The following is a 23,310-nucleotide window of genomic DNA, read 5'->3' on the forward strand; positions in this document are numbered from 1 at the left end:
TAGGGCGGAGAGAGAAAAGGTGTGAGCTCTCGGTTTGAGTGACAGAGAACAGAGTTTGATGGGATTTTGGCTGGATGTGTTTGCATGTCGTCACATTCAGAGCACCACGTCCAAGGAGCAGCACTATTTACATACCACCCATTGCATTTTTATAGCCTTGCTGCAGACCATGGAATACATAGTTAATATTTGGGGATTCTTTGATATTGTTGTGCAAGCAACCAAATTGTATTGTGTCTTTCTAGTCTGTATTGATACAACTGTTTTGGTGATCTAGCTAATAGTTACAACACTTTGGCCGTTTCCCTTGATTCTCCATAAGATAATGTTTTTCGGGTTTCTCATCGGTTTGTTCATCATTTACAACTTGGAAAAGACGGCGTCAGCGCCCGAGACCTATTCAGTTGTCAGCCTATGATACTTCTGCGTCAAGCGGGTTTCAGCATCGGCATATAAAACATACGGTAACTTCACGACCAGGCTCTATTTCAGCATAAGTAACCTTTCCATGATCGATAATAATAGCATATCGGCCAGTTCGCTCGCCGGCGTTCCAGCCAATGCTCTTTGAGAACTTAGCTTCCGGGTCGCTGAGGAAGAGCTAGAGATACCATCTCAAGTCAGCAAACAGACCTTATCTCTCTTAAGATGCTTTAAAAGATGTAAACATTGGAATATCTTACGATATCATCTCCGGTAACGCCATTGGCCTTGCCCCAGGCGCTCATGACCCAGGCATCGTTGAATGCGAGGACAGCAACGACGTCAACGCCCTTTTCCTTCAATTGAGGAAGCTTCTGGATGTATCCGGGGAGATGGCTGGCGGAGCAGGTAGGAGTAAAGGCACCTATCCATCAAATCGAGATGAGAGCCAGTCAACGAGGTAGTCGAGAAGAGATTTTTTTTTTTTTTTTTTTTTTTGGGGGGGGGGGGGGGGGGGGGGTTTGGGTTGTAGGTGTTTGCGTACCGGGAAGAGAGAAGAGGACGACCTTCTTGTCAGCCCAGAGCTTGGAAGCCTCGTAGTTTTGTGGCATGCCACACGCTTTGATGTCTTTATTGTCAGGTGTCCATGGAATGTAACTGTTGAAACGCATCATCGATGATGATCAGCACGCGATCACTGAAGACCAATTCACTGTCATTTCCGACCGCGCAGCACGGAAATGTCGTTCCAGAGAACTTACGAGAAGACAACGTCAGAAGGGAAGCTGTCTCCAGCTTTGAGAGAGGCCATTGTTGCGTAGTAGCGAGGTGAGGTTAGGTGTCTACAGTGGGTCGGATAGCTGCGGGGAAGCTGTCGCTGGGAGAAAGGGAGGCTGGTGGTGAATCGAGCGTTGGCAGACCGGCCACAGCTGTGGACTGATGAGGTTATAGAGCGGTGGGAGAGAGCAAGGAGAGAAGAGAGTCTGGTGGAATTCATTTCGGAGGAGAGTGAAGGGGGGGTGTTTGCGGCAATAAATACGCGTTCTAAGCAAGCTGCGGTGAAGTCTCAAGACATTGACCCTGGCGGGAAGTTAACTAGGAAATGCCCCTCTTTGATGCCGAAACAACCCAGAGATCTGCCTGGACCGGGGCCCAATGTATCTATGCAAAACAACCGCAATGGCTTGGAAAGCATGCAAGGGTATGATACAACTCTTGGAGGTAAATGTAATACATAATATGCTCTGGATAAAATGGCAAAGATTGTCCAAAATGATCTGGGCTCAAGCGATGCGACGCCGCTATCAAACTTCTAGACAGCTAACTAGCTCAAAGTTACCCCTGCTTCCGTTTCTCTGCCTGCCGAGCAACCAACGCACTCAGAGCGGCGCCGACACCGCTCCCATCCTTCGCGATACCGATCTGAATCTTCTTCTCACCCTTCTCTCCGATCTCCGGAATCTCACGCCATGCTTCTCGGATATACTTCTCGTATCCCGGATAAAACTCAATCAGGCTGCCATCGACACCAATGTCGATGACGTCTTCCGTACCTAGTCGTCCGCTGGATATGATAATCGCAGCGAGAGGCACAGCGCTAAGCCGTGCTGCCCGTTTCCCGATGGCATGCGTAAGGACCTTGATCGCTTTACAGTCCGTGGTGCTCGCGTTCTCGATCCCGAGATCGGATCGCAGCTCTTCCTTAACCTCCCGAAGGTCATCCGTCGAATCGCCTTCCACGGTAGACAGGAATTTCGTGTCAATGCCCCAATGTTGATACAGTATTGAGTCCTTTGGAATCGCGCTTGACCCGCCACACAAGTTCAGAGCAGGGCTTTTGTTCATGTGGAGTATTGTACAGCGAAGAATCTCACCCAGAAACATTCCTGATACTCGTTTTTCGAACATCTGGACCCCTGGGTTAACACTTATACCGTCCAGTTCTTGGTCATGTCTGGTGTTCGGCAGCACCTCGAGGGGGTTATCGAAACTACCCCACTCCGTGTTAACGACCATCTCGCTCGCTGATGCGTCAACGAGGTCTCCGCCGCGATTATTCAGCTTCTTGACTCGGTCCAGCCTCTCTACGTAGGCACCATTGGTGCCGGTACCGAAGATTGCACCAATTAACGCTTTAGAATGGCCACTGGAACAGTATGACCGTGCCATGAGAGTGCCCACGGTATCATTAATCAAAGCAGAGACTCGAACAGGTAAATTTCTCTGATCGACAGCATCTTGTAACAATTTGCAAACATCTTGGCCCACAGCCTCCGGAATGTCAAATCCTTTGGTCCAGCGATATAGATTGCCTTTATTGATGGCGGTCTGGATTACAGGGAAGCTGAAGGTAAAGCCTAGGTCGAATATATCCTCGTCGTGGAAGGCAATGTTGCCTAGCCTTCTTTTCTCGGTGTGGGAAGCGTAACGTTCTTCGTGATGCTTCTGAAGAAAACACTCTATCTGTTCCGCGATAAATCCGAAAAGCTCTGCGGCTGAGTCGCTCACCATCAGCTCGCGCGGAATGACGGCCTTCTCTTGAGTCATGTCGAAAGTTGAATCCCCGTTTAGATGGATCGAACAAACGCGGATGTTAGTCCCACCGAGGTCAACTGCGAGGTAGACGCCCTAGAAAAGCAGTACGCTATTAGCAACCTTGAATGCGTCAATTAAAACAACAACCTATCGCCGGATCTCTGCTGAAATGGGGGCATTTGGCAATCCCACAACCGCAGCTCCCGCTTCTGCTTTTGTCCCATCGCATATGACCCATGCGTGAAAAAAGGTGTATACAGTCTGGTGGTCACACCTTCTCACTGCCATCAGGCACACATGTAATATAGGATGGAATTTGGCTCAGCGTCGAGCCCTCCCCTGTCAGCCCAATCTCCATCTCGGAGAGGAATTTCTTCACTCCGCGGTTCACATCAGCGGACGAATACTCGAACTCTGCTGCAATGCGCTTCGCTTCAGCGATCACGGGTTGGTCTGACTGCGGCAACATATTGTAAAGCCAATAGCTCCGTATTTTGCTAGGTTTAAATGGGACAAGCGACAAGAAAAGAATGAAGATGGACGAAAAGAGGAAAAGCAGGTTGAAAAGCGTCGTTCCTCTGGAAACCAGGTTGAAGGATTCGGGCTCCAGCGGCAGAGTGGAATAGAGGCAGCGAACGGGGAGAAGTTCAGGCCAAGGTAGTGACGTAGTAGTCGTCCTTGTTCGCGACAGGCTCAGGCGGGGCACACCTTGAGATGAGCACTCATTGTTGGCCTTGACGGAGGAGCATCATGTGGGCTAAATGTCTGAAGAAGCGGCAATTAGTGAGAGAGTTTGTGCCCTTTCGCTTGTTTCCGGCAGCCTTCAAGAGGTTCTCCCTTTTGCAGGCAGGTTATTCTTGAGTAGCATTGGAGGGGCAGCTTTGACGAGTTTGTGGAAACTTTGCGATTTAAGGCTAGACAGAAATCAGACCGTGGAACAGTGCCCCTTGTACACAGCCAGTGACCTAGTCAACTTCAACATTTGTTTGGTGTTCGGGTGATGAGGCCGCAACTTCTAGGGGGTTGTTGCTCTTGAACGAGTACATATGGGGTCGCCAGTATTTTGCGCCCGTTTCTCCGCGGTTGGTCAAGCATAGAAGTAGTTAGAACATTCACCTTCAGTAAGTTTTGTGTGGATGTAGCACCTAGAGGCTGATTTGGTGTGTGGTGGCTGGATAACCAACAGTGAAGCTTGCCAGAGCGAAGCAAAATCCACAGCTGCAGATTGGAGGGCGCACGGACTGAGGTGGAGGCGGAAAAACGGCGCTGCTCGCAGCTCCACCGAAGCGGACCAAACGGGCTAAGGATAAGGAGAGCCACGGACTCTACAGAGTCACCTCGCTGCTTCATACCTCTTTATGTACGGAGTATGGAGTATTCTGACAATCGACATTGCCCTGTCCGCTCTCTGATCTCTGCTCCTCGTTTTCATCGCGTCTCACGCTATTTGATTGATCTGTGTCGATTGTGTCTCTCGGAAGGGTCACCTGGTCTTAGGCGCTGGGCCTTGTTACGCGATGACCTGGTCTGATCGTGGCAGCCAACAGCGGCTCCAGCTGATCCGCCGTTGGGCAAACTTGACTCGCTGGGCTGTTTAGTTTGTTGACTAGTTGGACTCCATCTGAATGCGCCAAGAGCTGGCCGGCCGTGATCAAGGTCCATCCCCAGCCGCAAGGCATAAATAGCCGACGGGCAAGCTCCAGGGACTGGAGCTTTTCTGGTCGTCAAGCACGGCGTCATGTTCGCACATTCATGTGCGGTTATCTAGTTGACTCTATAGTTAACTAGCTGTTTCCCCAGCACACAGATCATACCATCGTCTTCCTACTTTTGAGTTCTGGTATTATATACATAACTGCTCTGTAGGGCTCTAATTTCTTCCGCATTGCGAAAGGAGCCCCGATTGTCGAAGACCGTACCAATTATCCCAGATGGAGGCTCTTTCTCAGCCCACCGGCTCGGTGAAATCCGTAGTCGTCGAGGAGCCACCTCTTAAACCCCCTTTCTCGCGTGAAGCCGTGCCCAGCGACCTTGCAGTTCTTTCAGAAGTCATGAGCTCACTCCCGACGATTTCACGGACACGGCTCCACGATGCATTCCTCACCGAAACCGACGTAGCCAGCTATCTCCAACGAGACTTGGATCTTTCCCGTCTCAACAGGATTCACAATATTCTCTGGATGGCTGGGCGTCCCATCAATGCTCGTCCGTTACACCGCCAGCGGATGATGGGCCTCGAGATCATCCCTACAGAACAATCCGACCTCCACCTCCTCAAATTCTCAAACCATCTTCTTGTGAAGCCTCTTCCATCTTACCTACTTAACCACGATTTCTGGACGAAACATCTCTGTTCGTCCAAAGAGCTCCACGAGTCCGCATCGGGCCTCCTAGTTTCCTATATATGGCTCATCTGCTCCCCTATAGATCTGAAAGTCGCGCAAGACCACCAGCTCCTCCCTTCCAACCTCGCCTGGACCTGGTGGAAATCTTTTGTCGACGATGTATTCAAGCACATCAACATCAACGCTCTCGACACCGTCAATAAACGATATCACTTCGGTGAACTTCGCCTTAACCGCATAAACTCCATCTACCGCGTCCGGTTCTTCTTCACGCACTTTATCCGCGGCTACTTGTACGGATACAACCGCTACACGGTCTTCTTCGAGCGCAATTTTGGCTGGATACTAGTGGTTTTTGTGTATTTCTCGCTTGTGCTGTCTGCCATGCAGGTGGCAATGGATGTTCCGGGCCTTCAGGATAACACGGATTTTGTGAATGCGACGTACGGTTTCGTTATCTTCTCGATTGTAATAGTTGCTTTCTTCTTGGGTTTGGTGGCGCTCATTTTCACCTCGATATTCTTGTATAATATGGGTGCGGCTATAAGCGACGATAGGGAGAAAAGATTGCGGAGGGAGAAGCTGTCGAGGGAAAGGATTATATAGTTCTCGGCCACTGGGGCTATTTTTTCTACATCTAAAACGCTGGATATAATGGTTAACGACGCTTGGATGAAATGATATCATCTGCAATTCCCACTGCTCAGCACAAAGTCTAAACCTGCCGACATTGGATGATACAACAAACTTTCGTGAGTTCGTATAGTACTACATTGGGTATGATGATGTTATGTGACAAGAGCATTACACCGCCCAACGTCGTCCTCGTGAGCATGGCCGTGCAATCCTCCATCGAGAATCCACCGCTCATTATCGTCGTCATCATCCTGCACACGCCTCCACGTCTGTCTCTGCTTTCTCCTCCTCGTCTGAATACCACTGTCTCCTCCCACAGACCCAGCAGCCTTCCACACCGGCCTAACTAACCCAGCCCCTTTAAGCAGCGGATTCCGCGCAAATACGCCTTCTTTATCCGCACCAGACAGTCCACCAGCGCCCACTGTCTGGTCAACTTCCTCATCCTCATCCTCGGACTCATTATCCGGCGTTTGAGACTCTTCTTCCCGCTCAAACGTCCGCACAACTTTGCCTTTCTTAATATCCAAACTCATAACCATATTCCTCCTCTCCCACTCCGGTCGATTCCGCTCCTCCATCTCCCGCATCAACCGTTGCTGTTTTTTCAACGCCAATGCGCGCTGCGCCGGCGTCATCCACTGCGTTGACGAACTGGTAGGTATATCGAAGTCCGCGGCTTCATCCACGATCCTCGTTCGCTGTGCATTTTGGGCTTGGAAAGAGAGTAACTTGTCGCGATGGGCCTTGGCTGCCTCCAATTTGCTATCGCTGCTCGTGGCAAACGCCGGTGCCGGGCCGGAAGCACGATGCACGCTCTCGTTGTGTGCGCGCATCTTCTCGTTGCCGCGTTCGGCGCGTAATTCTCGAATCATGTCCTGTATCTCGGTCGTAGATAGCAGCGGCGTTCCACAAAACGAGCATGGTTGTAGCCCTTCTAGTGCGCATGTTATTTTTCCACAGGAGAGACAATTTGGCGCTGGAGTGAAGAGCGGATGGAGACTCGCGTTGCAATTACATTTTCTCCGCTTGCGTTCCTTTGGGTTTGTAGAGACTTCGAGCGCTGCGATCGCAGAAGTGAGATCGGCGATGTTATTCGTCGTCGTTGTCGTCGGCGTTGCCCCTCCAGACTGAGTCTGACCGCCCCCGCGAGAGGGTGTAGTAGTCCCGGGTGTCTTTGCCTTCTTCGATCTAACATTCGGTAAATACTCTGATATCAACGGACCAGATGCTGACGGAGGCGGCTTTCCAGGCCTTCTTCTCGCTGGGCTTTCGTTTCGCGATGCATCCGCCGAAGATGAAGGTATGTGCTCCTGCGACGAAGCGCCAGGAATATAATCCTCCTCCTTCCGTGACTTCACGTATCCTCCGCTCACATCGCCGTATCCCTCCGGCCTTCTAATCGCGGTCGGGGTATGTATCGATTCTTTCTGCCTTTGATTCCGCCTCGCGCCCGAGCCAGTATTATTATTCCCTACAGATCTCCCGCCTCTAGTAGCTGGTGCCTGTGATTGCGCCTGTACACCACCACCCCCGTTACCTCTCCTGAAATTAAACCCCGCGATAAACTCCAAAGACGCGGCCGAATCGTCCAGCAAATTTCGTAAGTGCTCTGCACTCTCTGCTTTCGACAAACTGGCGGTGTACGTGATTATCTGTTTTAACGACTCATTGTCCAGCGGCAGGAGTTTTGCGAGGTGGGGAAGGGCCCAGGCTTCGAGGGAGGACATCTGGGAGAGCCTCGACAGAGCGGATGAGGGTATGAATTTCGTTCAGCAAGTTTCGCGTAACAAGGTTGACAGAAGAAGAGGAAGGGCCTTCAGCTACGATCTTTGGTCATCAGTTGTGCTGTGATTCCAGGCGTTTGTAGAGAAGCAACAGGATATCAGTTAATATATCGCAAGTGAGTGAACTATTAAAATCCCTCTAAAAATCAGGGTCATGTCAGAAGAGCACGATGTCCTCTGCAGTTCCTGGAAGCTTGATAATGGTGTCTGTTAGGTTTCCGTCAGGCGCTCGGTCTGGAACTCGTTCAATTTCGGCGCTGCCACCCACCATACTCACGGGTGACGAGGCGGCGGCTTGGCGTTAAATTGCATAAACCTGTGTCCCCCGAACCCGGTGCCCTTGTGATCCGCAGTCTCTGCACGGAGTTGTTCAACCTTGCCCTTTCTTCCACCTCTACTCCGGACAGAGTACAAATCAAGCACTGGTCAATTGATATGGGATGGCCTTGTTATTCACTTTTCGTCCTATTTTACATACATGGTTGTACACACAATCTGGCCTTCCCATCCATATTTTATGAAATTCTTGAATAAAACCCTCTTTGGTTCGCAGAAATCCCTTATCAACGCCGAAGATCGCTCGTTCCTCTCTTCCCAAACGCCATGCCTTTTCCCTCATACCCTGTCCGTCTAAAAACTCCTTGGAAATGGGGGCTTATCGCTCTAGGCATGAAGAAGGGACGTAGGAACAGTGAATTACATATCCTTTGAACGAGGGCACATTGCAAAACATTCTTATGAGATCCTCCTCTCGCCGTGTCTGAAACTAGAAATCACATATCACGTTTGGAGATTTATCGGCTCAAAAGTGATAGGCGTTATCTGGTCGAAGCCAGCCCTGATTCCCGAGCCAGACAAGCTCGACAACGCTGTGGCCCTCCCAGTCCTTGCAGATGTAGGTCTGATGGACATTGTTGCCGACAACAACGGAGTCTGATAGCATCCATCGATCCTTTCTGATTCCAGGCTGGTCTTTAAGTCTCAGCGGTCCCAGTCTTTTCTCATAGCCCTTTGGATCCTCGTTCCATGTCTTTTCGGTGTGGTCGAAATTTATTGCGCTGGCGGAGATGCTGGCATCCATAGTGTATCGGACAATGGAGTAGCCATTAGTCAATACCCAGAAGCTCCGCTTCTCAACTCCATTGTCGCCTTGTTCGACTGTCTCGTCAAACTGCCAGCGTCGCAGCACGGAATGGCGTCCTGCAGCTATAGCTACAGCGCTCATTTTGGCAACATCCGTTTTAAACCAGGTGTTCCAGTGATGTATGGAGTTGATTTCTTTCCCGGATTCAAAAATTCCGTCGGGCTTCCCGGTCATGTCCATTTGGTACAGTGAATCCCAAGCCGTGAGCTTTGTTTTCCCAAATTTCTCAATGCATTGCGCTAGTTTTTGGTCTCCATGTCGTTCACCAAAATCTTGGCATATCTGGTACACTGGTTGGAGAGCGTCCAACAATCCTTTTGAGATAAATACCCCGGCTCCACCGAATGCAATGTGCCCAAAGGTTTTGACCTGCCAACTTGCTTCAGACAAACCACCGATGTAGTGTTTCTTAGAGGCGTCCAGCGTTGCGAGCTTCTCTGCAATTCTCGGCAGGAAAGGGAAGAACGTATCATCATCGACAAAGCTGACCCATTTCGTGTCTGGTCGCTCTTCATCAATAAATTCCCTCAAAGCACCAACCAAGCCGAAATAACGAGCATTGAACTCCAGCGGAGAAGGCTTCAATCTGAGGTCGAGGCCACGGGTCCGGAAATAAGCCTCCTGGAAGTCAAGGTCATGTCGGTTGTCAGGCACAAGAACGAGGAGAGTAGCCTTGGTATTTCCATAGGAATATAATAGGGATGGCAAGAGGCTGTCCAGCCTCTCAACGGTTGTTGCGAGGCCAAACAGGAGCTGGCTTGTACTTTCGATAGGCAGGTCTGTGGCGACGTTGACATCCACGATCGGTGGACACGGCCAAGGGTCGGTCTCGTTGGACACCTTTAGTCCACGCTCAAGAGCGTGAAACGGTGGAAGGACCTTTCCCTCGATGGGCTCCAGTGAATTGAATTTCGTGGTTGCGGGGTGAAAGTTGGGACGCATGTAAACGCGGGTATAGTTCTTGCGAATGAGCCATTCTCCCAGGGCCACTGCTGGGGCAACTGATTTGTCGGTGTGACACAATTCGTCAGGAGTTTTGTTGGGGATATCTGATTGCGAGTGGATGGAACTGGTGGAAGCCACTCGGTTCACTGGAGAATCAACCTTGATGAGGATGGTGTTGTCATACCGATGAGTACCCCAGAAGAAGAAGAATAAGGTGGTGATCGTTGCAACAATCACAGACATCAGAACACGAACCCTTATGTGAGCCATGATGACAAACAATGGATGCTTCTGACGTTCCGGAAGGCTTTATTTTGTAGCTCTGCTCTTGGCACAGGCCCTTTTCCCCTCCCTGGTAGACAGGCTATGGGATGAGAAGGAACAAGGCAATATGCTTAAAGGAAAAGAAGGGACTGGAGCAAAGCAGAGCTAAGAGAGTGGCATCAAGGGCCTCTGGAGGACGCGAAAAGCACGCGTTGGAAGGAAGATGGAGGAAAGGAGAGTCAGGTCAGAGGTTCTGATAAACACTGGCAACCCAAGGTTCAGGTCAGGGCCATTACGTTTATCACGTGCGTGTAATCAAACTGCAGATGAATAAAGGGAAAAAATGAGAAAAGAGGATAGGGGATAGAGGGAGAACTGCACACAGCGGAGTGTGGCTTGGGATGCAGCTCTGTGTCCTGCACGGCAGCCGCACATTGATTCTACATATAGAATTCAGACTGGGTTTATCTACTCCCAGGAACCGATCTTCTGTGTGTAATTCAACCGTGAGGTATGTGCATACATTGGATCAGATATGATTATGGGATACCAATGTCTCCACAAGATTGCGCAGTATGATTATCATCCAGAAGAAAAAGGGACTCTCCGAATTCCTTCCCCCCCATGCCGGAATGCAGGGTATGGCTTTCTAAAGAAGATTGAGTTCCCGCTCAACTTCCAACGGCAACTTGGAAGTTCGAGAATGCCCCCGGTTTGCATCTGCGGTGGCCCACTATCTACCCACTTGGCAATATTTAACTAGACAACTTTCGTTGTTAGAGTTGAGTGCATGGCTTCACTGGGCCATCTCAAGCGTTAAAGCACATCCGTCCCAATCAATCTTTTCCTGAAAGGATCAGATTCATCACTTGGAATAATATACCTTCAATCTAGCCGTTACATAGGAGAATCCCTTGCTTCAGAACTTGGTTTATTTCATTTGTGACGCATCAATTTGCACCCCACAAAATGAAAAGATGGACTCTTTAAGCAGTCTGGTGGAGTTGATCTGAGTCTCCATCCTGTGACGGCAATTTTGATGGAGCATCTCTGGGAAATCTGCAGTGATAATGAATTAATTCCGTTTCAAAGTTGTCAGCCACCTCACCCATAACAGGTCTGAGCTCAAGATTGAAGCTGGACTTCCAGAGGTTTCTGTTTCCAAAATTACAGCCCCAGTAATATGAAATTGGAAGATCGAGAGACAGCAATAACTACATATAGATCAGTGAATAACAGAACAAGCCACTCCTGTATATATCCCCTATACTATCACAAAACAAATGGCGCATTTAGCAAAATGAACACTTCTGCTTCCAATTCCTCCTCGTACTTATCACCAAATGTGCTGTGATATATATATTCCTTCTCGTTTTGGCTCCCATACGGCCACAAAGCTCGAGTGAATTCCCAATACTCCGGCTTAAACCCCGCGTTTTCGAAATCGATAAGGCCATGTAGTCGGCCAGACCGAATAATAATGTTCGACATGTGGAGGTCGGAATGCGTGAATACAACCTCATGTTTCTTCTCATATAGGAGGGAAATTGGACGCTCGTGTTTACGTTTGTCGATATCGACGACATCTCGAACGAGCCGGTCCGTGAAGTCGGCCACTGAGTTATATGGACCCCAAGAGTTGTCATCTTGCCCGTGTCGATGGTCACAAATTGGACCACCCAAAGTGTTCGCGATGAGATGGTTTGTGTTGTTTGGAATCCGTCGTAGCTGTTCGATCCAACCGGCCAGGTCTTTTCCTATCTGCTCCCGCTCTTCGAATGTTGTTCGGTAATGTACGCCGTTCAATGGATGCCCAAAAATCCTTGTCATCAGGATGAACCCTGATTTGTCATCTATCACGACAGAGTCAATCAATTTAGGTGCATTTATTGTCGTATACTTCTCCACTAATAGTAAGGCGTTCGCCTCGTTTTCTGTGTACTGGCGGGACACCTTGAGGCATAGACCCAGTGGGAGACATTTGATGGAGCATCTCCTTTGGATAGGATCAAAGTACTCAACCAGTCGAACGATCAGCTTATAAAGGGGTATCCGGGCAAAGTTGGGCAGAACGCGCAAAAATCCTCGAAGCAAAAATCTCCCCGTTTGTCCAAGTGTTCTAGGCTCTATGATCATGTTAGTCGACGCATAATAGCATGATTGAAGGGATGACTGACCGGTCCACTCAGGCCAACCCAGTCGCATGTGCTCCTCTATAACATGGAAATGCAAAGCTCTGGTAATAATAATATGGGCGTTTAACAGCACATTCACTGGAAGCGGATGAGTATCCGGATTCGGTGTCGACGGGATTTTATAGAACGACTCATGCCCATCCAAAGACTCGGGTAATATATTTCGAGGTGAGACGGCTTCAACCCACCACTGTAACCCATAGATTTAGCATCCTACATATCAATTCGAACGTTTTCGGGCAACTTTACCCCACCGTGGCGCTCGTCTCTGAAAGTATGGTCTGGCATTTCTAGATAAATTGACTTCTTAATTCTGAATTGTCCATAACGAAAAGAAGCCCGTACTGGCCGAGACATTAGCCAGAGGTTTTTCAGCTCATTCTTCTGATTACGCGTCTCGAGTAAACTAAAAATCTCCTCAACTCTCTCGCGAGTTAGGAGCGCCTCCAGCATCGGTCGCAAATATCCCTAATAATCGTTAAGCGAAACACGACGAACTCCGAACACAGTTACTTAAGAAAGCTGTTGAGCATACCCCAGGGCACAGGTCGCTATCGTTCACGAGCGATGGAGCGAGTATATATATAGGCTTAACATCGACGGTTGATCCTGTAATACAGCAACGATGCCCATCTCGCTCCCTGAGACCGGCTTCAATCTGTGGAGGTACTTGGTCATCGCGACACACTACCACACTATATGAATACGTAGCCCGATGAGATCAAGTTGAAGGATAGGCACATCTCACTTTTATTTGCCAATGTCAACCAGTCCTTTCGGATCGAGCGAAGTGTCTCCTCCAAGGTGCACTGCGGGTTTTCGGATAATCGCCGAAGCACATATCGGCCTGCATCATTAGGCTCAGCAGCCCAAAGGAGGAACGAACGTAGTGCGAGAATCTCAATGGCAGATAATTGCGCAGATTCGACTTTCTTCAGGCCTGCCTGATATTCTTGTCCAAATTTATTCATCGTGATGTAGATGGGGATTTTAGGAAGAGCTTAGGAGGAAAAATGGTGATAACTCTGATGAAGAGGTGTGGGTTTGGCAGCCTTATATTTCTTCCACACAAGTTAAACGCCAACAAGCCTGCTACATAAGAACAGAGTGGAGGGTTGTCAACACAAATGCACCATGTAGCCTTATATTTAGTTAACTAACTAAGAGTGAACTAACTAGTTGACAACGCTGTAGAGTCCCACATCCGCGAGCGTGGTTTGTGAGATGAACTCTCCGCCTATTTGTCAAAGAAATAGCCGCCACATCCCTGGCCTAAAATTGGGTAATTGGATCATACATACTCACACACCTCTTTGTAACTTTTCCATACTGAACTGTATGTTCTGGAAGGCGCAAATAGTTATGTAGCTAGTTAACTCATGTGAGGTAGCTCCAGGTTATTTGAAGGCACTGCAAAAAGGAGGGTTGCTCCAGAGTTTTCTGTTTTGTTAACAGAGGACTCCATACAAAGTAATTTTTGCCATACATAGTCAACTAAGTACGGAGTGCATAGTTAGTTAACTGAGTTAACCTAGTAACCCACCTATTCTTAGCTCAGCCAAGAGTTTTGGTTCCCAAGATTGAACCTCTGGGATCTCAAGCAATATGAAAAGAAGCCCTGGCAAGATTCATGCGAAGGTCAAAAGTATTCTGGGACTGGTTAATACAGAACATAGAGTTGTTAACTACTCTGTACTTTGTATCGAGAGCCAATGCTAACAAACTACAGAGTATGGAGTATTTAGTTAAACTACCTATAATGATGCGCCAGCAATAACTAGCTCTTGAGTTAATTTGTGAGAGGACATAGAGAGCACGGTATAACTAGTCAACGTTAAGCTGGTTACTCTATACTTACTATTAACTGAAAATTCCATGCTCTCTCTATATAGAGTCAAGTTGCTTCAAAATATGTAGTTATAGCCACACAAAAAAAAACCTCCCCCCATATAACACATAGTTAATAGGCAGTCATAGTAAGAGTCAAAAAACAAATAACTCAACTCAAAAAGCCGAAGAACTCCAACTTCCAAACAATGACAGCTTGTCCAACATCCTGAATATCAATCGGGCTTCTCATAAGTCCCCAGTAACTGTCCTTGGGGTACCAGATGCTAATTTCTCTGTTCTCCAAGTGGCAGAAGGCGATCCAGGATGTGATTAGCTAACAAAACATGAGCATATGATAATCTTTCAAATCTTGACTGCTAGGAAACCCTTACTCCACATCATTGCATCTCCTTTCATTCTCTTCTGCTCTAGAAATAAACCCGACCGAGAAGCAGACCCGTAGGACCCAAGGCGTTGGCACTTATTTATTAAAAACCTGGCTTGTAACAACTGAGCGTTGTCCATTAGACGCCTGACCAGCAAAAAACAACCCTTCGTCCTCCAGTACCTCAACGTGATTGCGATCCGGTTGGAATCCGGTGTAACCTTGATCTGCAGTAACATAAATCGCCTCCTTCAACCAGGTTCGGCAGGTTTTGCCTTGGATAGGGATTTGCTCGAGCACGCCCACAAAAGCTAAGTGAAGTTCTCTTTCGAAGGCAGTGAGATTCGAAATTTTGATTGCGGTCAAAAAGTGTGTTGAATTGAGCAAGTGTGGATGCCAACGAGCTTCGAAGCGAAAAGGCCCGCCCCCGAGATTGGTATTGTGGTACATCATTCCGGTTCTCTCGTTCGCGGCAACGACCAGGCTCCAATGATACTGCCCTGGCTTTGCCATCCGGAATAAAACAACATAAAGACCTCCTGGCTCCAATGAAAGGTCATGGTTAAGTTGTGGCTCACCAGCCGGCACGGTCGAAGGGTTAGGGACGTTAGCCTGCTGAGAAGAAACGGCGAACGAAGTATTGCTCATCTTGATAGAAGTGAAAAATGAGGGCAGGTAAAACCAACAAAAGAAAAAGGGAGCAATGTAGTCTGAAGCACAGTAGATAATATTGATCGAAAGAGCTGTTTGGAATGGCGATGATGATCTGGGATGACAGACTTGATGGAGAGTGCAGCCAGATTTTATATTTCCTGAAGCATTATTTTTTTTAAGAAAAAAAAAGCTGTGAATCTGAAACTTAGGACTTTCACTAACCTGTGAAGCGCCTACCTCTTGAATGTCATGGAAGAGTTGAATGAGTAGGCGCCTATTCACGAAGAGCGCTAGGTGAAACCGTGGATCTCGGGCAAAAGCATTGGATGAGAATACAGAAGGGCTTCGAGTCAACACTGGATCCCTTCGCGCATTGGAAGCGCTAGGGCCCAACCTAGATCATCCACCCTAGTCACCGAAGCTTGAGACAAGAGCTCTGGAGCCGACACGACGAGCTAGAAATAGCCATTGGTTCTCGAAATAGCAGGCACTGGTTTGGGCGTTTCCACGGCATCTTAGATCGACATGACGGGTACTTATCCATTGGTGTTTCAACATGGCTGGCGGCACAGGAGGAAGAAGGTGCTGGCACCGGGCCGTTCTCCGCAGAGCACTAACTTGAAGCTCGGCGCATAGCAGAAAGGAATGAAACGCATGCAGAGAATGAGGTACTCCACACGGAGCACGTTCACGAATTCGATGAGTCCTCTATGTATGGAACCACAATTGGTGCATATGATTCGATCAACGAGCCTCAGTATCGTGCCAGGATGAAGAATGTGATGATCCTCTTTGCTCGTCGGGATTGCTTTGGGACTTGGCGCTTTGCCTTAGTAGAAGGTTGGGCCCATGATGATCCCCGGCGCTTATTTTCAGCCGCAGGGTTGGCCGGAAAATTACTTGGCAGCGCTAATTAAGCTTTAGCCTCATTTGATCACAGGGTTGTTCCTTGTGCGAGTGGTCATGCATATGTGCCTGCAGGTGGTTCCCATAGATTCAGCCGGCTTGGTCTGTTGATACTCCTTTCAATAGTTAACGGACTTCCAATCAAAGCGCAAGATCTTCCACCTGAGTACGGAGTATATCTGGCGAACTATCGAGGGCCTTCTCCCAAAGATGTAAATTTAACCGCCGTTCAGAACACTGCGCAGTCTCCTTTTGGTTGATAGGGAGCGGGTTAGCAATGCGGAAAAACGCTTGCTACAGTCCGGCTAGAAGAGGATATCCCGTAGCGGCTCCTTGACGAGAGGTGCTGTAATGCGGACGAGTCGCCGCAAACCTTCCAACTTGACATGGATTTCCTGCTAAGCTCAGTCACGATTGACATTGGCTGGCCCATGTTTTGTAGCCGAGGAACAAGTTGATTTGATATGATATTTAGTTGTCCAGTCCGGTTCCTGGCATCTAGAGGGTATGGTCCACTGGCCTTACTGGAGCTTTTCATTCTTTAGTGTTGAACCAGAATTGATAGCGTCATCGCAGAACTGCGCTGTTGCCGGCGATAAATATGCTCAAATCCTAAATTAATGTGGAGCGTGGCAGCGAACGTGAGGACACTATATTTGGATCGAAGGCATAATTTCACAGCTTTGAAAAAGCTAATACTGACAGAGGGGATATCCGCTGGGATGTTTGATAACTCCATGCTCAATGGGAGCTGATCTTGAACCCCGAATTGAGTGACGGGAAGACTTCAACAGACATGATCACATAAATAGACCATTTCCACGGAGACAGTCCATTAGTCCAACAAAGTCTCGTTTCGGCCATTAAATTGGTCAACGTCTCGCGGTATTCTTCGAAAGGACAGGGAGCATTCGCGCACATCGGCAATCTGGGTGCCTCCTCAATGGCTGATATCAGCAATTCTGGCTTATCTTCCCGAATCAACTCTACGTAGAGCCAATATAAAGCCCATGATTCTCGGTGCAGGCTTTAACTATAACACCCAGTACATGCCTTGGCAACCCGGGATTGACATAGGGGTGATGATGCTGACTGATGACACGATTGCTGCTGGTAGAACATCAGTGCTCATGGCAACCCGGGTGAGAGCGCAAGTCGTGGGGAGGGAGCTGCTGTATTGCAGAGTGCTAGTGATTTTGTCACCCACAGTACAAAGTAGCCAACATCTCGGGCATTCGCGTTCCCCTTTGTCATTGGAATGGTGGGACATGATGGTCCTTGCGTGCGGTAAGGGCGCAAGCACTTACGACCAAAAGGAGGGCTTCACAGGCAAAAAGGTTCACACAGGGGAAAGGGTTTATTGCCCTAAAAGGCCCCACCAGCCTAGTTTGGTTTCATGGGTATCTTGTTGTGTACTCCGTACGTCGTAGTCATGATGCCGTTGAGACTGACTTTTAACCGAGCCGGTTAGAGTTCGTTTGCACTGTTTGCTCGTTATCCCCTCTCCGCTGCTGAGGATCGGCGCAAGTTGACTGAGTGCTACGGAATTACCGTGGAACGTATGTCAACTCACTCCTGGCTGATACGGCTGTATGAACCGTTTGTGAACCGCATCAATTCTCTCGTTATAGTTGATCAATTATAGTTTAAAATTTTGTTTCCCTCCTCTCTGCCTAGCGAACCGAATCTATTGCCGAGCATACGGAATGGCAAGGCAAGAAAGGAAAACTATAGTCGTCGTCGGGTGAGGCTACGGTCTTTTGTCAGGCCCCAGTTCCATTCGTAGGGGGGCAATCAACTAACATTCATGCAGAGCGGGGGTTCTTGGTCTCTCCTCGGCGCTCACTTTGCTGAAAACACTCCCTTCCTCTAAATATCAGATACTTCTTGTAGCGTCCTACTTTTCATCCGATGGCCCGCACCCGTCTTATCCAAGCACAGCAGCAGGTGCTCATTATCGACCTATCCCGGCAACTACTCCCCAATTAAAATATGAAGCCGGTCTTGCCAAGATAACATGCGATCGGTTTAAGAAGCTTGCGTCGGAGCATCCTGAATATGGCATCAAATTCATGGAAGGCATTGAATATATCTCGGGCGAAGTTGCACCAGTATACAAGGCGTTACCCCCTGAATATACCCAGCTAGATGGATTTCGTGTGCTCAATGATGATGAAAAGCCCCCTGGGGTTGACTTTGGAGCCAGATATGAAACATATACCCTTGATCCAGAAATATATCTAGCTCACTTATTACGACGATATAGACTTGATGGCGGCGAAATAAAGAGAATGGAGTTGGCATCTTTGCAGGAGGCGTTCGAGATCGATGGATATGACGTAGCTATGGTTGTTAATTGTAGTGGGATGGGATTTGGCGACCCGAATACCTTTATTATCCGCGGTATATTCAACTCTACTGAAACGCGAGATTCAGGAGTCACAAGAATAACTTCTCATGCAGGACAAACTTGCCTCGTCGCGAACACGTGCGATAAGACTATAACGCGACAAGATGCTGACGGATGGAGCTTTCTTATCCCTCGTCCCTTAGAGGGTGGCACTATAGTGGGCGGAACCAAGCAGCCAAACGATTGGAGCTCTGTACCGATAGCAAGCATACGAGAAACTTTGCTCGAGAAAGCTGCCAAGTTGTATCCCGCCATATTAAACGCTCAAGGGAAGTTTGATGTGATACGGGACATTGTTGGTCGTCGTCCAGCTCGAGAGAGAGGTCTCCGACTTGAAGTCGAGACACTCCCGAAAACTGCATCCCCAAAGCGGACCGTAGTGCATGCTTACGGGGCCGGGGGGCGGGGATATGAGCTTAGCTGGGGAATCGCGGAGGAAGTGGTAAGAATGGTGAAGGACAATCTTCAGGAGAGGCTTCATAGTCGACTATAATGTCCAAATAGTCCCTCCCATTAAAAACCATATACGAGATAAAGAGAATCAACGCAGGATTGCACAGTTGCTATGAAGAACAGAAACTGCGGGAAGAAAACCTAACTTCTACCAGCCCGGCAACGTTGACTACGAATAGAGGCTCTCGGGGTATGGGTTTGGGGGGGAAAAAAGGGAACCGCCAGGGGTCATAGGATAAAAAATATGAAAAAAGAAGTGCCAAAGTAGCATGTCTTGGTTTCGATCCAAGGTCCTCCGGGTTATGAGCCCGGCGCGCTTCCGCTGCGCCAACATGCTGTTGTTGTGTGGATTTGATGACACGAGTGATTCATACTTCGTCGAGCACTGCAAATTTCTCTGTGGGTGGGTCGTAGAGATTTTCTGGTGGAGATGAGTCACCACAGCACAAATCCGAGAATTTGCCGGCAAAAACAATAAACTGATTGGATTCTCAACGCCGTTGGATTCCTTTTTCTTTTCTTTTTCTTTGTTACTTACGAAGTACTTTCTTTCCTTTTTTTTTTTTTTTTGGTTCCTCCCCTGAGAAGGTCACTGCGTTGAATAGACTTCGAAAGACGAATAATAATGCATCGTGTCATGTTTCTAGATGCAAATTCGCTGATCCTGGCAGTGAAAAGTGGCGACGGATAACCGTTTTCACTTAGCTTTCTGGTTACTCTCGCCGTTTGATGTGAGCCAGGTTTGTTGAACTGGCTCATTGAGCATGTGATTTTTTTAACCACCATAGCAGAAATGGGGAGGATTTGTAAACCATAGATCCACTAGTCCCGATACATTTATGTCGGAATATACATTTATCCAAATCCACAGTTGTTTGGAAGTTTAAAAATATATATGTTCTGAATTCAGAAACATAGCTTCCAATCCTCAACATAGAAATCAGGAAACATTCAAACCCCTGATCAACAAATATATCTAGGAACATTTGAGATACCTTTTTGGGTTTATAAATATTTATAGTATAGAAACCATTATAGTATAGAAACCATTATAGTATAGTTACTCCAGCAGACACTGGAGAGATTTCAACTAATGCATAATACTACATACATTAAACCACCCAATTCATCTATAAAAAGAAAATACTCCAAGTACAGTTGAGAAAGATAGTTAGCAGAGCAGAATCCAGTTCAAGTCTTTCAGAATCTTTACTAACAGGTATTGTGTAAAGGCTTGATTTGCAGATTGCAGGTAGATTAATTATATGAATCTCATCCCAATTCACCTGCAAAATCAGCAAATCCAGTACCCTCTCATGCTGAATTTCATAAGCAGAGAATATGGCAAAAAAAACTCTCCAGCAGCTGCCCTGGTTATAGGTGAATATGCACCTTATTTGCCTGATCTTGGTGCCCAATGCACAAGTATACTTAACCAGATCATTAAGTTTCAATGTAGTGTAATGCACATCTTTATTGAATGTAAAGGTCAGCTTTTGAAACAATCAGATTGGAGTTGAACCTTCATCAAGCATATATTAATATGCCCAATTACTGCTGTATCAAAGTTGGAGCTTTTGCAAAAAGAAATGCATAATTAGTAGTTTGAAAAGCCATGTGCTTTGTAAATCAAGTAATTTCATGACTTTACAGCTAGCTGGTAAAGTGGGGTATGATGGGATGCCTCATCAAAGTAGGCAAGTTGGTTGAGATGGTGAGAGTGCAAGAAGAATGAAAAATCACAACATAGTAAGAATGGTAATGGCTGAGTAGTAAGAACAGAGAAGCATGCCTTAATGGATACCTAAGCTCATAAGAAATAATAGTACTAAAGAGCCTGTACTAATACAGGCAGCTCTAATAAGAAACAGTAGCAAGCTTCATGAACAAGAGATCTTCATATTCTCTAACTAATAACCAAACTAGCAATAAAGAATGAGTGTGTAGAAAAGTATAAAGATGTGTGAAGATATTGAGCAAGATGCAGGAGCTATAGATGATTTATATAGCTCAGAGATAGTAGCTGGGGGAGTTTTGTGCCTCAGACTGGAACAATCTTTGTTCTAATATGATACTGGAATCCTCACTACATTTTCTTCTGACTTTTAATGTTAGTGTCCTCTGACAACAGGCAACATATGAAACAAAATAAAGACAATTTAGTAAAGAAAATAAAAGACTAAGAATTAGTAACAATCTGGTAAGAAAAAAGATAGGAAATAAGAATAAAGAGAGTGATAGCAGTAATTTCTAATAGTGATTATCATAATTCTCTTCTTTCATCAAGTTCTCAGAAGAAGGAGAAGGCCAAACTGATACTGGATCAATGTTATTGTGCATACAATGTCAATATAATTTGTTATCAAAAGCTTTCTTTTCAATTTGGTATGTCTTGATAATGGCATCTAAAGCAATTTGTGTGGCCTTTAGACACCAGTTATTAATGAAGTTCTGAGCCTTCTTCTTTTCTGGTCCAAAGAGAGTATCAAGCTTCTTAATTATTATAGAGTTGTCCCATCTAATTCAGTCTATCAAGACATCCAATATAGCTCCTAAGCCTTGCAATTGAATAGCAGTAGAGAATTAATATGGAACTGATGCATAACAGTTTGAATGGCTGGAAGATGATGATGGCCCTGGAACTAGATCTCTATATGCAGCAGAGAGCTGTAACCAGATACTAGCTTTATTGACTTTAAGATGTTTATGGTCCTTCTGGATTGCCACATATCAGAGTAGTATAGTATACTGAACCTTTTTGCATGGACCATGAGCTCTATAAAGCAGCAGAGGGCTTGTAATTTGAATATTACCAGATTTGCAAATGATGTCAGTCCATCTAATATCAAATTTTCTTTCATCATCTTTGGTATACATTGTATTCTTAATGTGGTGAATATAGCTATCAGTAAATAAGTCTCATTCTTCAACTAGTTTCTACTAATTCTCTAGATGGTTATGCATTTCTGACAAGATTTCTATGCAGTTGCTGGACTCTTCTGCCATTAAGGTCAAGAATTCTTGTATTATGTTAACATCTCTTCCAGTAGTAATAGCATCTGAAACATTGACATTAATATGGTAAAATCTAGTTTTATCCCCTGGCTTAGCATACTTGACATAATATGGATAGGAGATTAATTTTCAAGTGTGATTGGGTCTTGTCAGCACATATTATAGATAGTATACAGAGTTCTGGTGCATGAGTTGTTGGCTGATACTATAATACATTGTTCTCAACTATCTATAATTGTCACAATCTCCCATTATTTACTGATGATGATAATACATATTATATTCACTATTGACTCAAGTGAGTACTGTAGTGGTAGTGTCTTGTAACTTATCATTTCACCAGCACATTAGCTAGAGAATAATAACAGATTCAGTAGTCTTCCATTTCTTTTAAAGATTGCTGGTGATGAACTTGTTAACTTCAGTAATTCACACATATCAGTTAGAGTCAAACATTCTCATGTTTGTGACCAGAGAGATAATTAACTGATGTTTGAATTTATAAATGCCTAAAGCATCTTCAGCTCTAGCTAGTCTATTTGCCAAACAGAACCAGAGATAGGTACTGTCATTAGTCTTGACTGAGTTAATGTTGTGACAATTTCTATGAATGTGAGTCAAACAATTGAGAAGCTTCTCTCTATTAAGTATGTGAGTCTGCAATCTGAGTTTTGAAGCTATTAGTTTTGCATGATCATAGCATAAATAGATATCAGCTTTCTTATCACTAAATGCCTTTTCTAATTGCTCCAGAATGTGAATAAGCTCCAATTCTGAACACATTTTAATACTTTTTATCTTTTACAGGAGTTACTGTTCAAATCTATGACAATAACAAGTATCAGAGCATACTGCCATGATAGATTCTTCACACTCATGTTGAGATATCTCTTCATCACTTTCAGAAGAAATAACAGACTTATTATTATTGTCTAAGTCTTGAAGAGTTTAGTGTACCAACATGACTGTAATTCTTTCACTGCAGCACTTCAGAGCTTCTGATTGACTGGATGAATTAGCCAGCATGCTGGTGAATCCAAATGATGGCTGTAATTGGCCAGTTTCAAATCCATGTGATCTAATTAACATTATGCTATATATAGAGGCTCCCAACACATTGCAGCTATATGGCATAGACATTTCACTCATTGGAATATCTCTTGATAATCTTGGAGACTGCAGTTCTTCCAGTAGATCTTGAGAGCTGCTTGCAGTGGGAGAACTTCTAGCAATATTCTGAATTGAACATTAGAAGCTAGATGACTGTGGAAGAGCCAACAGCTGTAGAAGACTGTAGTTGTTAATGATAAGACTTCATCAGCATAGAGCATCTCTTGAAGAAAGTTCACATATACAGTTAACTTCTTTGTCAGCTGTAGTATA

General features: G+C 46.3%; 9 protein-coding genes and 1 non-coding gene across 10 annotated transcripts; 3 read left to right on the forward strand and 7 right to left on the reverse strand.

The window, feature by feature from the left end:
* Positions 1 to 204: 204 nt before the first annotated feature.
* On the reverse strand, positions 205 to 1,641 carry CIMG_05828 (peroxisomal matrix protein). The gene is made up of 5 exons (XM_001241931.2): positions 1,185 to 1,641; positions 968 to 1,080; positions 684 to 847; positions 464 to 601; positions 205 to 396 (listed from the first exon to the last, which is right to left on the reverse strand). Exons 1-5 carry the CDS (start codon positions 1,232 to 1,234, stop codon positions 361 to 363), a joined length of 501 nt encoding a protein of 166 aa, XP_001241932.1. The 5' UTR covers positions 1,235 to 1,641; the 3' UTR covers positions 205 to 360.
* A 117-nt stretch (positions 1,642 to 1,758) lies between these two features.
* On the reverse strand, positions 1,759 to 3,427 carry CIMG_05829 (glucokinase GlkA; the record flags this gene model as incomplete). Its single annotated transcript, XM_001241932.1, has 2 exons — positions 1,759 to 3,051; positions 3,233 to 3,427. The coding sequence occupies 2 exons, from the start codon at positions 3,425 to 3,427 to the stop codon at positions 1,759 to 1,761; spliced, it is 1,488 nt and encodes a 495-aa protein (XP_001241933.1).
* Positions 3,428 to 4,331: 904 nt separating this feature from the next.
* CIMG_05831 (uncharacterized protein) lies at positions 4,332 to 5,988 on the forward strand. The gene has a single exon (XM_001241934.2). It carries the CDS (start codon positions 4,890 to 4,892, stop codon positions 5,907 to 5,909), a length of 1,020 nt encoding a protein of 339 aa, XP_001241935.2. The 5' UTR covers positions 4,332 to 4,889; the 3' UTR covers positions 5,910 to 5,988.
* On the reverse strand, positions 5,977 to 7,757 carry CIMG_05832 (C2HC5 finger protein). Its single transcript, XM_001241935.2, has one exon. It carries the CDS (start codon positions 7,667 to 7,669, stop codon positions 6,092 to 6,094), a length of 1,578 nt encoding a protein of 525 aa, XP_001241936.1. The 5' UTR covers positions 7,670 to 7,757; the 3' UTR covers positions 5,977 to 6,091.
* Positions 7,758 to 7,814: 57 nt separating this feature from the next.
* Positions 7,815 to 10,551, reverse strand: CIMG_05833 (uncharacterized protein). Its single transcript, XM_001241936.2, has one exon. It carries the CDS (start codon positions 10,083 to 10,085, stop codon positions 8,529 to 8,531), a length of 1,557 nt encoding a protein of 518 aa, XP_001241937.1. The 5' UTR covers positions 10,086 to 10,551; the 3' UTR covers positions 7,815 to 8,528.
* An 800-nt stretch (positions 10,552 to 11,351) lies between these two features.
* On the reverse strand, positions 11,352 to 13,245 carry CIMG_05834 (uncharacterized protein; the record flags this gene model as incomplete). The annotated part of the gene is made up of 5 exons (XM_001241937.2): positions 11,352 to 12,205; positions 12,257 to 12,464; positions 12,524 to 12,742; positions 12,810 to 12,961; positions 13,023 to 13,245. 5 exons carry the CDS (start codon positions 13,243 to 13,245, stop codon positions 11,352 to 11,354), a joined length of 1,656 nt encoding a protein of 551 aa, XP_001241938.2.
* A 1,204-nt stretch (positions 13,246 to 14,449) lies between these two features.
* On the reverse strand, positions 14,450 to 15,162 carry CIMG_12993 (uncharacterized protein). Its single transcript, XM_001241938.2, has one exon. The coding sequence runs from the start codon at positions 15,135 to 15,137 to the stop codon at positions 14,586 to 14,588; it is 552 nt and encodes a 183-aa protein (XP_001241939.1). The 5' UTR covers positions 15,138 to 15,162; the 3' UTR covers positions 14,450 to 14,585.
* A 506-nt stretch (positions 15,163 to 15,668) lies between these two features.
* Positions 15,669 to 16,060, forward strand: CIMG_05836 (uncharacterized protein; the record flags this gene model as incomplete). The annotated part of the gene is made up of 2 exons (XM_001241939.2): positions 15,669 to 15,675; positions 15,780 to 16,060. 2 exons carry the CDS (start codon positions 15,669 to 15,671, stop codon positions 16,058 to 16,060), a joined length of 288 nt encoding a protein of 95 aa, XP_001241940.2.
* Positions 16,061 to 17,634: 1,574 nt separating this feature from the next.
* Positions 17,635 to 18,989, forward strand: CIMG_05837 (FAD dependent oxidoreductase superfamily protein). Its single transcript, XM_001241940.2, has 3 exons — positions 17,635 to 17,793; positions 17,863 to 18,452; positions 18,513 to 18,989. Exons 1-3 carry the CDS (start codon positions 17,756 to 17,758, stop codon positions 18,950 to 18,952), a joined length of 1,068 nt encoding a protein of 355 aa, XP_001241941.2. The 5' UTR covers positions 17,635 to 17,755; the 3' UTR covers positions 18,953 to 18,989.
* Positions 18,990 to 19,177: 188 nt separating this feature from the next.
* On the reverse strand, positions 19,178 to 19,249 carry CIMG_15042. Its single transcript has one exon. It is a non-coding gene; the product is annotated as a tRNA-Met (tRNA).
* Positions 19,250 to 23,310: the final 4,061 nt, after the last annotated feature.

The sequence above is a fragment of the Coccidioides immitis genome (assembly GCF_000149335.2).
Source record: "Coccidioides immitis RS genomic scaffold supercont3.2, whole genome shotgun sequence".
In the NCBI taxonomy this organism is placed as follows: domain Eukaryota; kingdom Fungi; phylum Ascomycota; class Eurotiomycetes; order Onygenales; family Onygenaceae; genus Coccidioides; species Coccidioides immitis.

Coding starts and splice junctions, on each gene's coding strand:
- CIMG_05828 (XM_001241931.2), bottom strand. CDS start 1,234: ATGGCCTCTCTCAAAGCTGGAGACAGCTTCCCTTCTGACGTTGTCTTC. Junction 1,081..1,184: donor CCTTCTGACGTTGTCTTCTC/GTAAGTTCTCTG, acceptor GCGTTTCAACAG/TTACATTCCATGGACACCTG. Junction 602..683: donor GCGTTACCGGAGATGATATC/GTAAGATATTCC, acceptor TGGTATCTCTAG/CTCTTCCTCAGCGACCCGGA.
- CIMG_05831 (XM_001241934.2), top strand. CDS start 4,890: ATGGAGGCTCTTTCTCAGCCCACCGGCTCGGTGAAATCCGTAGTCGTC.
- CIMG_05832 (XM_001241935.2), bottom strand. CDS start 7,669: ATGTCCTCCCTCGAAGCCTGGGCCCTTCCCCACCTCGCAAAACTCCTG.
- CIMG_05833 (XM_001241936.2), bottom strand. CDS start 10,085: ATGGCTCACATAAGGGTTCGTGTTCTGATGTCTGTGATTGTTGCAACG.
- CIMG_12993 (XM_001241938.2), bottom strand. CDS start 15,137: ATGAGCAATACTTCGTTCGCCGTTTCTTCTCAGCAGGCTAACGTCCCT.
- CIMG_05837 (XM_001241940.2), top strand. CDS start 17,756: ATGGCAAGGCAAGAAAGGAAAACTATAGTCGTCGTCGG. Junction 17,794..17,862: donor AAAACTATAGTCGTCGTCGG/GTGAGGCTACGG, acceptor ACATTCATGCAG/AGCGGGGGTTCTTGGTCTCT. Junction 18,453..18,512: donor GAATACCTTTATTATCCGCG/GTATATTCAACT, acceptor CTTCTCATGCAG/GACAAACTTGCCTCGTCGCG.